Source organism: Aphidius gifuensis, linkage group LG4, assembly GCF_014905175.1.
Source record: "Aphidius gifuensis isolate YNYX2018 linkage group LG4, ASM1490517v1, whole genome shotgun sequence".
NCBI classification, from domain to species: domain Eukaryota; kingdom Metazoa; phylum Arthropoda; class Insecta; order Hymenoptera; family Braconidae; genus Aphidius; species Aphidius gifuensis.
Genome location: NC_057791.1, coordinates 20,004,978 through 20,021,932, shown reverse-complemented (window position 1 = coordinate 20,021,932; position 16,955 = coordinate 20,004,978). Strand labels below are relative to the sequence as shown.

Below are 16,955 nucleotides of genomic sequence, written 5' to 3'. Positions count from 1 at the left end.
GACTTTCTCGACTATAAGAAAAATAAGATAAAAAAAAAAAAAATAATCAATTTAATAATATAGAGAACAAAAATATAATATATAAAAGTTCATGAGGTCATCTGTTCTACAGCAGAAAGATAAATAGAAAAAAAAAAATCTCGATTCTTAATCTTTTATTCATTTAGAGGAAAAAAAAAAAAAGATAATCACCTAATAAATAATTTTAATACTTGAAAATAGAGAAAAAAATTTATCAATAATATACTTCCATTAATATATTTTATATTTAATCTAAAATGGAATTAAAAATAATATATATCCATAAAGATAATGAAATAAAAAAATAATTTAAACATTAATGAGATATTTTTTTTCAACATAAACAAGTATACTTAGTAGAGAAAGCTTTGGTTTTAAAATCAAGACATTATCACCAGTAATTAAAAAATTAGTATAAAATATTAATGAAGTTAAGAAATAAATATGTATTTAAAAAAAATATACACACACAATTTATACATTGCATAAATTAATGATAAAAAATAATAAAAAATGTAAAATTTATACATACTGAATAAAGTTTATAATACGTTAAATAAAAATGATAAAAAAAACTTTATTTACAAATGAGTCAAGTTTCTCATCGACAACGACAACTTACATATGCGTAAATAACTCGTACACAGGACGTGAACGTGCATTGAATAAATATATATATATATATATAAATATGTATGAAAATCGATGCAGTTAAACCTGTCGACAAAGACAGATAATACATAGATGACTCGTTGTACATTTGCATGCCTGACTGCCATATTAAAGACAATGTTTAATACAACGATATTTCGGTACATTGACCCTTTATATATATATTTATTTATATATATTATTATTATTTAATGGACTGATATTAACCGGCAAAGACCAAAGAAATTATACCGCGATTCATTTCTCATTCATTCGATTAACTGTAGACACATTAAATGTGCGTTTATTGATTGTCGGTTCAAACTATAAAAGCTCATTCAATGATTCATCAATGTTAATTATTATAATACTTGAAAATAATCATAACAACAATTTAATAAATTTTATTGATAATTAAAATATATTATTTGAATTTTATTGATATATTAAATGAAAAATTTTTAAGCTCATCTCAAAAAAGAAAAAAAAAAACTACTAAAATTACTTTTGTACTATTATTTAATTATGATATATTTCAATAAATTTTATAACAAATTCAATATCCTAATAGTTTTATCTCCATTACAGATTTTTTAATTTTTTTGTCATCATGTTTTTTTTCTTTCTTTAATTTTTTTTTAAATAAGGGGATGAATGATATATATATGAATAAAAAGCACAAAAAAAGCTCTGACCAACCCTCGAATGTATGGGTATATATATGATTTTTTTTTTCTCCTCAATCATCATGTCTTTCATTCTGGATTTTTTTATCCCCCTACTACCCCCTTGTCACGAATAAACTCATTCTTTTTCTACCCCACATGGTGAGGCATGTGTCATTATTTTCGCGCTGCAAGTATTTTTGTATTGCTTCTGGCAATGGTGATGGCACGTGCTGCCTTCAGGGCACTAACACACTTGGAACAATAACTAACGTGTGTGAATATACACCACATACAACACTACATAAAAATGTATAAAACTAGTTTTTTAATATTACTTTTTTTATTATTATTATTTGTCTGTCTATATTTATCGTTGTTTTGTGTGTTGAGGGTTTAGTCCAGTACAATGTTAAAGATGGTAAAGGGGTAAAAGGATATACAAGTTGCATTTGTTTTCATTAAAATACCGTTGTCGTTGTCGTCGTTGTTCCTGTTATTATTATTATTGTATATAGTTGTTGTAGTTGTTGTTGGCCGTTTGTTTGCCTCGTCGACATACTGCGTGTGCAAGCAAATACATATACGTGTGGCCCCATCATCCTTTATTGTCTATTCCCAAATCGATGACAATGAAAACACACTGTGTGTATCATAGAATTTTCGAGGGTGCTTGAGTGTAAATAATGTTATTATGGTATATCATTTTCTTTCAACATTTATATTTGAGTTTATGAGACAAATGTTTAGCGAGTTAATGTCTTTATTAATGAACAACTACTTTCTATTCAATCATATTTAAATAAAAATAAAAAATAATATTAAAATTTATTTTATTATTATTTTGCCATGTAATAAATCTTGGCACTTTATCATTCTTTGTTTTTTTTTTTTTTTTTTTTCTTAAAATAGCTCTTGAATAAATTTTTCAAGTGAGTATTGCAAATAAAAGTTTTTGTATATGGCATATATATTTTTTTTTTTTGTTATAAATTTGTTTAAAAGTTTTTAAATTATTGTTTTTATTAAAAATATAATTTTTGATGAATAATAATGTTCATGAGATTATTATTATTATTGATTTATAAATTTTTAATTTAATTTTTTGTTAGAAATTTTATATTTGTATTTGTGTATAAATTTTATCAATCGTTTGAAGCGTAAATTTGACTTTATCATGTATATAACCAACACCACTTAACATCCAATGAATAATTAACAAAAATGAAAATTTTATTAGTTTATCTTCATCAAAATTAATTTCATCAAAAACCACGTTTATTTAACACAATTAACTAAACAATCATTCAGTTGATGTTTTACAAATATTAATGAATAAATTATTAATAATTATAATTACATTTTTTTATAATTTAATTATTTGTATTTTTTTATGTAATTATTGCACGTTTATGTTGTATATTGATTGATTGCTGCATAAATAGTTTTATATCAAAAAAAAATTATAAAGCACGTTTAAATGTTCAGGTCACGTTTAAAAAACGTTTTTACTGAATTTTTGTTTGTCGCAATTGCCGTTGAATATTTACATTATTTAGGAAGTATTAACAAACCGATCCGATAAAATTCATCGAACTCGACAACTCATTTTTTTTTAAACTAAATCCGTTTTTGATAAAAAATTTTAATAACTATCCAGTCGATTAAACGCAGATAAATAAATAAAATTAAATCATTTGAAAAAATAAATAAATAAGAAGATTAAAAATACATAATAACAACAAATGAGTAAATAATATTTTATTTACAAAAAAGTAATTTGATATAATCAGAAAATATTATAGATAAAAAAAAAAATAAAAAGTTTCAAAGATTGACGTAATTTTTATCAAGGTAGATGGTAAGTGAAGAAGAAAACCAAGGTCTAGAAAGACCACTCGACATACAACATTACTAAGTAAACGAGACTTGGTCGAGGAGAAAAAAAAATATCAAAGAAAATAGAAAAACTTGAGAGGAATAAGTAGAAGAAGAAGACGAAGAAGAAGAAAATGAAGAAAAAAAAAAAAGACGCGACAGTTTGGACAGCAGACGCGGTGGACGACTATGAAGCCGGAGGTTCGCTTGAGTTCCAATCTGTGCTGCTTGAATCGATAAAGTTTTGCCCAACCAACAAACAGCAAGAAATAAAAAAAAAAACGCAGAAAACCGTATCGAATAATCATAAACCACAGCATGATTAAAATTAGAAATAAAAGAATCAATAACAACAACAAAAAAATTGATAAAATTCCAAACTGCAATTTTAAATTGAAGCAGTTCTCTGAGACCTTTATCTCAAATGATCAAAGATTCCTCCCAAAAAAACGAAAGAAAAAAAAAACAGCGTGTTAAATTAAATAAAAATAATGAAGACATTTGCAAAAACAACAAAAAAAAATATAAAATATTTAATTAAAAAAAACTAAAAAAAGAGTTGATTTCGAGGCACGTTCCGGGCAATAACGAACTCTGGTATCACTGTGGGCGTGGTGGGGATACTGAGAAGGGGGTTAACAACTGGTAAAACAGCAGAAAAAAAAGGAAAAAAAAAAGAGGACAACAACCATCACTGAACGAAAGACAACGTAAAGATATTGGGGCAGGGTGGGTCCAATTTACAGCAAGTAATAATCTTTTCAATAAAAACAAATTAAAAAAATATAAAAAAAAAAAAAAAATTAAAGCTCACCTTGCTGGTACATTGATCCTCTAATTCTACAGCTATGTATCTCGTTTTTATCATTGCACAATGATAACACTAAATAATACACGACCACTTAAATCACCATCATGAAAGATGTCACTACTATCAGTGATCCTCTTGTTATTAAAAATTAAAAATATTAAATTCTCTTAATCCTCAATGATATATTTTCTCAGTATATATTATTAAATTGTATATTTATATATCCAAGAAGAATAATTAACAATTGTATTATCACTAAACTTTTAACATTCGGTCAATGACCAAATGAGAGAGAAAAAAAGAATTAAAAAAAAAAATTTATCTGTATGATGATGATATCAAAAACTCGATAGCCAAAAAAATTCAGCAAGCACACTGTCAGGAGGACTTTTTCACTAGTCCAGACATTGGAGATGAGAGAGCTTTTTCAACAACCAAAATGGCGACTTCAAGTTCCACCACATTCAAAATAACATTTAAAATTTTTCTATTAAAATTTTTGTTTTTTAAAAATTCATATTTTTTTTTTCAAATAATTGTAATTAAATTATCAATTTTTTTTATACGCACAGTAATCTATAGATAAACAAGTCTATCAGTAGATTTATTAAGCTGATGGAAAAAAAAATCAGAAAGAAAATAAAAAGAAAAATAACTAAAAAAAAAAAAAGAAACAACAATGATAAACTTGATGTATGTAACAATAGGCCGGTAATTGTATTATTTATAAATGATTAATTATTAATGATTTTTGTATTATTTTTAATTATAAATAAAATACGAATAATACCGACAACTCAAGAGCGTAAAGTGCACTGGTGGTCTTCGTCCTCGTTCGACCCAAGTTGCTGCTCAACTCCCACACAACGCATGCGCATTATTTATCATTATTAAATGCGCCGTCGCGAGCGCGGAAATACTATGCACATTGAGTAAAAAATATACAAAAATTCACATATATATATATAAAGTTAATATAGGCTATATGGTGAAGTAGAAACCCAGCATCGTCCATCAACCACCGTCGACGTAGCCGCACCGTTGGTTTGGGGTTCTATACTCTTCAACCACCACCACTACCATCACCACTATACCACTGCCACTGCCACCTCACATCACCCTCATTTTCTATCTCACTTATTGCCAACATTTCTACATTCCTCATCCCCTAAATCGGCACTCTGCTATCCCACCCCATGAGACTATACCCTAACGACACGACTCTAGAGGACTAAGAGTTATCTTCATATATAGCCAACATTGTGAATACGTGTGTGTCAAATGTTGAAGAGTAAACAAGATGTGTCCCAGGATCACATAGTACACTCGAAATTTACTTATGTCCACTATTTACCTTTTTTTTTTTTTTTTCTCCAACGATAATTAAGGGATTTTCTTTTTATCTTTCACATGATTTATTAATATTTTATTTTCAACGTGCGAGAAATAAATTATTAAATTCGACAGATAATTTTAAAAAGTCATAAATATTCAATTTTATCAATAATCTCATATCTCACTTACTAAATTCTTAAATTTCTCTCTTATCGAATTAAAGAAATTTTAATTTGAAATGTAATTTAATTAATTATTTTAAAAAACGGTAGCTAAATGTATTTTTCGTATCAGAAATTTTGGATGATCAGGAATTCAGTGAAGATACGAAGAAAAGAGATAAATAAAATTAAAGAAAAAAAAAAAAAAGAAAATGAAAGAAAAGGTAAAGGAAAAAGAAAAGTATATAAGGGATCGAGGCCACCCTTGGACTTAATCCTTAATTGGTTCTCGCGATTCATTCGGTCCATTCATTCTGACTAACTGGCTTGGGTGTTATATAGTTACCCAGAGGCGAGTTAAAAGATATCTGGTGTACATATAAAATACGATGTGATTGTATATGAGTATACAGTAGCAAATGATGGCCAGTGTGTGGGTTTGTGTGTCTCCTCTCTCTTTCGCTCTCTGTATCGTTACCTCTGGCTATACGACTCAACATCTGATAAAAAAAAAAAAAAGCCACAATATGATGCCATGTGAGAAAGAGAAAGAGAGAGTAAGATAATAAAAGTTACCCACGACTGACATAATCAGCTGTTTCAGGTGTGACTATAACGCCAACAACTCTAACGCGTTAAAGTTAGATGACGAGTCACGATTGGATGTCATTGTGACTAGGGTCCTTAGAAACAGGATGCCAGATATCTTGACTGTACCACTTTTTAAAAATTATTTTTTATTTATTTATTTTGTCGTTTATTATTAGATGAAATAAAAAATATAATTGACAGTTTTAATCTGATTGAATTATTTTTTTTATCATTATTTTTTTTTTTCAAATTATTAAATAAATAAATAAATGAAAAAAAAAAAAATTAATAAAATTAATATAATAAATTTATTTTATATTTTATATATTCAAAAACAATATTGTATTTTTATTATGTTTTTGTGATCAATAACAAAAAGAAAATTTATAATGAAAATATGCTTTATTCATGTGACTATTTTTATAAATATACAATGTTTTTTTTTTTTACTTTAAAGAGTCACACATTTTCAATGTTATCATATTTTAATTTTTATTTATATTCACTCTTCATGAATATAAAAATAATAATAGAAAAAAAAACAAAAAAGGGCAAGTCACTGTGACAACGAGTGGCTGAATGATGTGTTTGGTATTATTGGCCTTTCAGGTGTGGCCAATGATAGTGAGGAAGGGAATAAATATTTTTTATTTTTAATTTTATTCAAAGATGATGCGTCACGATTAACATCCTTCGTCATTGTAATGAAATTTTTCTATTTTGTTAAATACATATAAACATTATCACTTTAAAAAAAAAAAATTTATATTTGTATGAGTGTTTGAATAAAAGGGATTTGACTTTAGATCAATGATACGTCTATTTATATTATAAGTAAGTTCAAAGTATAACTTGAGTTTGAAAATAATAATAATTTTTAATTCGTATGCAAATAATAGTTTATTTTTTTTTATTTCTATGCTTCCTCAATTTAAAGTGTCAACTAAAACGACTGATTTTTCAATATGATAACAAAAACCATTAGAATTTTTATTACTCTTTCTTTAAAAAAAAAAAAATAACCATTAAGAAATTGATGTTTTATTTATTTATTTTTTTTTGTTATACAATGAATTCATGAAAATTAAAATGATGATAATAAGTCAATGTCTTGCAATTGATTGATATGTGATTTTAAAAAGTGATAAAGTTGAAATCTATTCAGTGAAATATAATTGAATGTTTATTAAATATCAAATTCAGCAACGTTTTCAGCATCGACTTTTTAGAGAAATCATAGTCTCAATTTAAAATTTCACTCTTATATAAAATATAAGATTAAAAAAATATATATGTCATTCAATTAATGAAATAAAATCTCGTGATACAATAAAATTCAATGACTAAAATTATTTTATATCCAGGAGAAAAAAAATTATTGCTAAAATAAAAATCTCGTCGATTGAAAAGAGAAAAAAACATTCCAGTATAAATAGAAATAAAAAAAATCTAAGGATAAAAATATAGAATAAAATAAAAATCAAATCAGTATATTCATTGCAATCGGAAAAGTGAGAAAAGTTTTTATTTTTTTATTTGACATTTCGTCGATCATGTCTCGAGAATTTTTAGTCACGTTTCGTACGACGAACATTGACGTCTTACTCGTATGAAAATTTTATCAGGCATTGAGGCCTCACTGTCGAAAAAGAGTGACGATATCGAAGGATAAAAAAGAGAGGGAGAATAAAAAAAAATAAAAAAAATTGACGATGAATCTACTTTTACGCAGGCAGATGAAAATGTATTTGCGGTGGAAAGAAAAAAAAAAAAAAAATGGAATATATAAGGGTGAAAAAAGTGGAAAGAGTTAGTCTGTGTTCATTCTCACCTATACATGTGATACGAGATATATGTTGGTTATATATTTAAGAAAATAAAAAACCTATAAAGATGAGGATGAAAAAAAAAAGAGACGATTTGTATAAGATCTGGTCTCGCAGTGAATTCGCGAAAGGGTGAATAATAACGTTTGAAATTCGAGACGTGAAATAAAACCAAGTCGCGGACTGTAGAATTGCAAAAGAAGATGGAAAAAATAGAATAAAATTTTTTAGAGAATAGACCAAGAAGTGATGAAGACAAGAAATGGTAAAATTCATTTTCATTTTTTTTTGTTTTCAAAAGAAAAATAAATAGAGGGAAAGCTCTGAAGGCTTTTTTATACAGTCGATAAGATGGAATATGTAATAAAAGACAAATGCGATGCGAAAAAAATATTTTTATTTTTCAATTTATAACCTTTTATAAATTATTTAATTAAAATTTTCTAAAATTATAAAAATCATCATAATTTTTATTTTCTAAATTATGATATTAATAATTATTTTTTACTCTGCCCAAATATTTTAATTTAAAAAAAACTAGTGCATTTTTTTGAAAAATATTCTTGTCATATTAAATTTAAGGAGAAAAAAAAAAAAATTAATTAAAATTCTTTTAAAATTTATATTTAAATAAATTTTTATAATTTTTAGTTAGATGTTTACAGTCTAGTGAATAAAAAAGCCATTAACAAAATAATAATAAAAATAAAGAAATAAAATTGATGTGAAAAGCCACTTTTCAAGAAAATCCGAAAAATAAAAGAAAAAAAAAAATCGGTGTTAGTTGTTTAGAGAGATGCAGAGGCTTTTCCAAATACAGGACATGACATCCCTCTCACAATCAGACTGACTCTCTAGTGTTATCAAAGTCTTCAGAATGGATTGAAAAAAAAAAATAAAATAAATAAAATAAATCGGTGAAAGAGTATATAGAAAAGAAAATATAAGAAAATAAAATCTCTTTTGGATCAACGTGCGTTAAGATGGATGGCTTGGTGAACTGAATTTATTGGAAATATAGTGAGGATGATATGAAGGCATGGGTGTGGCACACAGTGCACTCCCAAACCTATCTAGTTCCCATAATGTTTCTACATATACTATCACTGTGATATCACCTTTATTTTACCCCGAAAAAAAAAGCAAGTAAAAAAAATATGAGACATCATCTATCACTAAAAAGTTTTTAAATTTTTTTTTCTTTTAAATAAATATATCACTCAGCAAAAAAAATCAATTTAAATAAAATTGAAGAAATATATAAAAAAAATAAAATCAAAGACAATTGGATAAATCTATTATTTAAAAATAAATATTATAATTATTTTTGAGTTTTTTTTTTTTACTTAAAAAAGAAACAAATTTAACTGATTTGTACGAATTATTGATTAAAAATTGCAATAGAAAAAAAAAAAAAAGCATACATTTATTTTTAGACGAGGGTTGAAAAATAATTAGCAAAAAGATGAAATAATTAATTTTGATTAATAGAAAAATCAATATATTGACTTTTTGGATAAATTCATTTTGTCAAAGAGAAACGTGACCCTTGTAGATTATCATTGTGTATATAGATATTTATTTATTTTTTTATTCTTTTTTTTTTTTAGATGACACTTGGACCCCTCGGAAGAATAAAAGCCACGTGACGGAATAAGGAAGTAGGGGTGACATCCGATAATTCCTTCTTATTACATTAGTTCTGAGACGTGTCAACGAAATTTTCATGGATAAGTATTACATTCTCTTTTTTTTTTATTCAAATTTTTCATATCTATATCTTGTTTTTTTGATGTTATTACAAGTCGAATTATTTTTACAAACAACATGTAAACAAATATTGACGTACAATATAATCTTGAGTAATTTATTTTTAATTTAAATGTTCAAGTTTTAATTTAAATTTAAATCATGATGAAATAGTTAAAATAAATAGAAGTGAAAATCATTAATTAAGTTGAGATTTTATAAAAATAAGTTTATTTAAAATTTATCAGCAGCTCATTTTTATTTTATAAATTTATATCGATAACTAGAAAATTTAAAGACGTTATTGAAAGTTTAATTATATCTTTTTTTTATTATTGTTTTTTTGCTCAAAATAAAACTACTGTGTAAATCAAATTCATTTTAAAATACTATATATGATCCCATTTTGAATAGGTTATAGTACATAAAGTAAATAAATAAATCAACAAAAAAAATATAAATGAAATAATTTTAATGAAAAAAAAAAAAAAAAATGAAATAATAATTGGAAAATTATTGATGGTCGATTTGCACTTGTGATAATAATTTGTTTTTTTGCCTCAGGAAAATTCTAGTGTGTTTATTCAAGTTGAAGCCAACGACTCCCATGAGAATCAAATACTCAAACGATATATACGATAGTGTCTTTTTCCCTTATTCTCAATGTCCATTTATACTGTGTTTGTATCGTGCATATAGCCCAACAAACTTCAAGATTTGATTTTTCATTTATGGTAAATATTTGTTTGTCTCTTGTTGGATATAATCGAAACAATAAAAATAATATATTCCAATTTCCAATATAACTATACAAAATAGAAATAAATATATAAAAAAAAAAAATATTCAAATACACTGTATGCGGAATATCAAGTTAAAAAAATGTGTGCGTGTTTAAAAAAATATATTTTTGCATTGTGATGGGAATCCAATATATTGACCTATAAATTTTTATTTGTCATGTTATTTTATATGTGTTTGTTATATATATTTTTATTTTATTTATAAAAATTGTCCATATTGATGTTTTAAAAAAATAAAAAATAAAATCTCAAAGTTTTGAGTGACATATCCGTCGTTTTTGAAAAATTGTTTTGATTTTAAAGGGACAAATGATTTCAGCAAAAGTTGATAGAGAAGCAGGAGATGGAAAAAAATTTTTGATGTAAGATTTGTAAAAAAGAAAATACATGTATATATGTGGTTATTTTTTTTTTTTGTAAGGTTGCAAGGAATGGTACATGCCAGTGCCATATCCAGAAGGGTGTTCGACTTGGTGAATATACTGAATGAGATAGAAGATGAAGGTAAATGCGTCTTGCGTGAGTTAGAGTTCCAACAAGTTGAATAATGCATGTGTCGAGTTGCTTCAACATTTCTCTATATTTTCCTTATTTCTCTCAATATATATACATTTGAAAATACACATATAAAAATCATCCATGTGTGCATTCTCGTCTCTGTTTGCTCGGTAATCTCGTATACCAAAAGCATGATTGCCAGGAAAACCAGAACTTTTACCATCCCTTGGATATTTTTTTTTTTTCATTCGACAATTGAGTGAGTTTTTTTTTTTTTTTTGTGACAGTTGTTTGTGTATTTTTTATTCGTTTCATTGTGTAACTATTTCTCTCTCTATTTTTATTTTTTTTATATTTATATATATTTACTAAATGCTATTGGTTTTTATAAAATTTTATTTTTTCTTTTCACGTCAAGTCTTATCAGTGACAACAAAAAAATTACCAGTATGCCAATATTATAAATAATCAATGTCACTTACCCCAACGAAACTAAATTGATTAAATGAAACTAATTGAAATTGTTGAAAATAAAACTCACCTGAAACAGATAAAATTAAATAAAACATTAGTTTATTTTTATATTTAAATTAATAAATTAATCACTTATAAAAATATAAAATATAATTAATACTAAACTAATAATTACTATTGATTATCTTAAATTTAAGTTATATAATTTTAAATATTTAAACTGTTGAATATTTTTTTTAGATATATAAATAATTAAATCTCTTAAATCAACATTTTTTTTTTATATTTTCGATTCATTTTTATTATACTCTAATGATGATAATAAATTAAAATTATAATAAAAATAAATAAAAAAATTGGTATAGACAGATTTGATATAGGCATTCAAAGATTTCAATTAGTTCGAGTGCAAGTTTATCGTGTGTCTATATCCACGCGTGTTGGTCATTCGAGTTTTCTGAATAGGGAATAGGGATATATACATACGACCTTTATTCAATAGACAGTATACACATTGCCTTTCAATGAATAGCTTACCCAAGCTGATTAATATCTATATTAAAAAGTGTGTTTAGTTTATACCCATTGAATAATATATTTTTAATAATTTTATATACATTGTATAAATAACATTTTTTTATAAATATATTTTTTTAATTTTCAATAATTTTTATATTTGTGATTCTAATTAATCGTTAAGATATTGGTAATATCATTGCTTAATATCTCATTAAAATTACATAAAGGTTACAAAAACAGTTTCATTGAACGAGACTTTGCTAGCGGGCTTTTGTGTTAATTATCGATAATGAACATTATTATTATCATGGAAATATACTCTTCTGCTTTTTCTATATGCACATAGATATTAAATAGTATGACTCATTTGCACTTGTGGCTTTTAAAATTTCATTTTATAATAAATTAACAATGCTGTTGTTTAATTTTCATTTTTTAATTTTATCTAATTTGTTCATATATTTCTCTCAACTAATTAGAGAATTAAAAAAAAAAAAATATTTATGTTACTTTTACAAATAAATCATTTAATTAAATTTAGTTTTCTGCATTTTATTTTATTTTTTTTTTCAATGAAGAATTATATATTATATTAAATTTTATTTTATTTGTCGGTTAAATTTTTATATAAGTGGGCAGAGAGATTGGTGGCTACAATCAGCATAGGCGTAAATATCGTCAGTAAATCCCTGGTATATTTTAACATTTGTGAATAATCAGCAATCAGTTGTGGTGACCAACGATGCGTTCTCACCAAACTGAATATATAAATTTATGTGTCTGTCTATAGATACATATGCACTCGTCGCAAAAACATGCAAATTTCGGGATGAAAACTTACAACAACAATTTACTGAATAAAATTAAATATTTGTCCTGATGATGTAGACAAAAATCATGATAATAATCACGTCAGTATTTGAAGAATTAATTGAAATGCCAAAATAAAATAACTCGTGGAAATAAAACTTTGAGACGAAAACAAAAAAAAGAGAAAAAAAAATTGTCCAAAATGTATCCATATACATTTTAAGTTGTAACAGATTGAGGTGAAGAAGAGTGAAAAATAAATAAAATAAAATAAAAATTGTATAAGAAATATAGATATACAAAGTAAGACGAGTAAAATACAAAACAACTCAACGTAACAGCTGGTGCAGCAAGTATCCTAAAGCGAGTACATCAAAAGTTCGAATTGCTGCCGGAAGCTGTGCCTTTACTTCCTCAAGACCATAAAACTACCAGTAGAAAATGCCACCCGTTGACTCTATACATATATATAGCAACTGATACAGTTCAACTTCAAACCACTATCTATATCTATCTATCTTTCATTGTATTTTATACTTTTCGATTTTTCTTTTATCCACTATCTCAAACTATATATCTTTTATTTATTTTTATTTTTTATCAACTTTTGGTTGACAACATCCAAGAGAAAGTTACATTTTGTACAAATATATATACACTTTTTTGTTAAGTATATATAGTGTCCACTCTCTTGGCAATTTAGTAAGTGGATTCTCGTTATCGCTGTACTATTCCTAAAGTATATTTCATTCGTCAAAGTAAGTCACTGAAAAACTGATATACAAAAGACATTTTCAAGCTCGCTTTCAAACTAATATACTTTCTTTCTTTCAAAATAATCTAGTAAAAATTAAAAAAAAACAAGTATGTTTTTTTTTTCTGTATTTTTATTGATTGATTTATAAGATTATTAAGTTACATTTTAAATCATTAAAATATAAAAAAACACACGAAATCACAGATAATTTTATATTCAAAATGACAAAATGTCAAAAGATTGAGATTTAAAATAAAAATTAAAAATAAATAAATAACATGATAAAAAATAAATTAAACAAGACGCACATGTTTAATGAAATTATTTGAGTATATTTTGGTTACAATAATTGGTGCTGATACATAAAAAAACTTTGAGAATGAAATTGATCAAAGGTGGGACCTTGTATTTTTTTTATATATATAAAATAAATTTTTTTATATTTATTTTTATGCTCACGATTCGTGTAAGGTCCAATCGAAGATAGGATCACCAATTATTCGAGATTTCTTATTTTCTCTCTCTTGTTTGAAAGCGCACGAGCCTGTCAATTACCAAGCTTTGCTGAGGGGCCCATGGATATTAAAGCCAGACCAACAGCACGACCATGAGAAACGATTGCAAGACACTCTCGTCCTCTTTACCTTTTCCATCTCTCTATACAATGTATAACCACCATAACAATTTCAATTCTTCTTCAAATTTATTTATTTTATTATTATTTTTTTTTTCTGGTTCAAAGTCAAGATTGAGGCTGAAAGGAAGAAGGACCAAGAAAGGAACTTCCGAGCATTGATGGATCTATTTATGGTACGATCGTGAACAAGATTCAGTCATGTTTATATATATATATATATATTTATACATATTTTTTTTTTTATATTTATTTTGAAGGCACGACCGAGCGATTTCCTAATCGTTCGATCGTCCAAGACCATTATAAACGCTTCAACAAAGCAACAAGAAATAAAAAAATAAAAAAAAAAACAAGCATAAGGCTATATGTATATATTTTTTCATGATCAAAATGCCCTGGCGACTCTTTGGGTGTGCAAGATAAAAGCCCGTTGAGAATATCAGTCTAACTATTTATCCATTTGGCCCCCAGTGGGAATCAGGGAACAGTTGTTTCGACTCTGTTCACCATTTATTATTGGCCGCTTCGGGGGTCCTACTATATATACACCAATGTATCCATTTGTCTCATGATATGCCATTGAAAATAATTATAATTAAATTGCCAAGTTTAAAAAAAATCCATTTATAAATACTTTTTTATTTTCCATAGATATGAAATGATTGAATAGTGAATTTTAAAAGTTTTGTGTAATTATTTTTTCAAGTGTAAATTTATGTATAAAATATGTCATTAAATTAGTTGATATAATTTTGGTTTCGTATATAAAAGTGACATGTGTGTACGTGTATATAAATTTTCCGAGACTTTATATATATGTGAGAATTAATTTAATCGACAAGAGAAGTTTTGCATTTCCTCACGTTGATAAACTCACACATATTTAACGGACTAGTGAACGCCAATTTTAGCAAAGAGAGGATGATATATATCAAACGTTTGCACTTCTCGTTACCTTCTATATCTTCAACGAAATACGAGAGCCTATTTTATACTTTATCTCTCAACTTCTCTCTCATATGAATCATTTGAAATACCAACTGAATTCTATACTCTTCACAACTGTATATATTCACCACACGTTTGATTTATTGAGGCGAATATTTGAAGCTGAATTAGCGTTTCTATACTGACGCTTTAACTCTCCATCTCTCCTCTCTTGTACAATCTTCAAGTCTGTATTTACATTGGGCGTTTAATGTCATTTTACTATCCCTTTTGTAACGTGTTACATGTAGAATTGGATCACGTTATATATGCATATACAGAGTCAAAAGCAATCGTGTATTCATCAAACAAATCTACCAAATACATATAAAGTCAAAAGAAATTTTTTTATTTGACCAATCCAATATATACCTATATGATTTCAATTCAATCAGTGTTTTTTGAATCTCATATTTTTTTAATTTTTTTTAATATAAAAAAATAAATAAAGATAAAACAAATATTTTTTTTTGAAATAATAATTAAATTTTCTTTTTATTTTTTAATATGAAAAAATGAAAAATAAAATAATGTAAAATTTGCATCCTGTTGATATGGAGTTTTTTTTTTTATTTTTTTTTTTTTCCATTTTATTGAGTTTTGTATTGAGTGATTATATAGGGAGAAAAAAAAATAACTTCCTTGAGGCAAAATTGCTTGGTCTTCATCTTTCGATCACATGGATGACCAAGACGAGAGATTATATATGAAGAGGGTGAGAAGAGGAGGTTTGTAAAATCAAGAAAAAGATTTTACCCTCTTTTCTGTCTTGGAAGATACAGCTGGTGGATTCTCAGACGACGACAACCCAATATAGAGGATGAGCGTCGATGAAGAGACAAAAGAAAAAATAAATAAATAAAAAAAAAAATAAAGTAAAGTCGATGGAAAAAAAAGTACAAGATGCGAAATTGAAAATAGTCAATATTGAAAATGAAACTAGAAATTTTTCAATACTTTAAAATATATACGTATAGTTCTTTTTATTTCTACAAAATAATAAAGTTAAAAAAAAAAAAAGCAATAATTAGTGTACTATACAACTGCATTGCATAATTTTTATTCCCAGACAGATAATTGTCATCAGAACCATTGTATAAATATTAAATACCTGCAGCTAAATTATATAATTTCAATTTTTTTCATTAAATTTATTTTTCTTTGGTTTTATATATAATAAAAAAAAGTGTGCGTTTAATTAGTCAACTATACTCACTTCAATGTGAAGTACATATAATTGGCTTGAATTCAAATATGCGTGCAATCAGTCTGGCTCGACGATGAGTCAGAAAATAAGAGTACCAAAGAAGAAAGGGTTGAAAATGGTTTGAAAAAAAAAAATTTCCAATTTTTTACTGGCATTTTGCCTCTTGCTTCAACTCGTTCATGCACTCTAACGATTTTTCTTTTTACAAGTTTTTTCTTTTTTTTTTTTTCTTTTTATATTTTCGCGGACTTTTCAACTGACGGCTTCTTTTACCAGAAACAACGAGGCATGCTCGCTCGAACCTTCCGCTGTATATATATATAGAGAAGTAGTACTCGAATGCAAACCAGAGAAAATGGCAAAAGGAAAAGCAAAGAAATAAAATAAACAAACAAAATTTAAAACAAAATAAAAAAATTATATATAAATATATAAAATAAATGTATAAAAAAATAAATAGAAAATAAATAAATAAAGGAAGGAAGGAAGTAAAAACGCAAAAGTCGAAGACGTTTCTTTGAGAACGAAAACTGAAAAAACGAGACGCGCTCATTAAAATAAACTTTTACGTGTAT

General features: G+C 25.9%; 1 protein-coding gene across 7 annotated transcripts in view; it reads right to left on the bottom strand.

Moving 5' to 3' along the window:
• Nucleotides 1-16,955, bottom strand: part of LOC122855527 (teneurin-m) — a 306,365-nt gene that overhangs the window by 105,310 nt on the left and 184,100 nt on the right. For 2 of the 7 annotated variants that reach the window (XM_044156964.1, XM_044156965.1), the window contains exon 1: nt 4,030-4,843. The exons of the other annotated variants lie outside the window; for them this stretch is intronic. In XM_044156964.1, coding sequence (XP_044012899.1) covers nt 4,030-4,042 — 13 coding nt within the window. In that variant the 5' untranslated portion in view covers nt 4,043-4,843. Of the gene's footprint in view, nt 1-4,029; nt 4,844-16,955 lie in introns of those variants that run through there. 7 annotated transcript variants of the gene reach the window in all.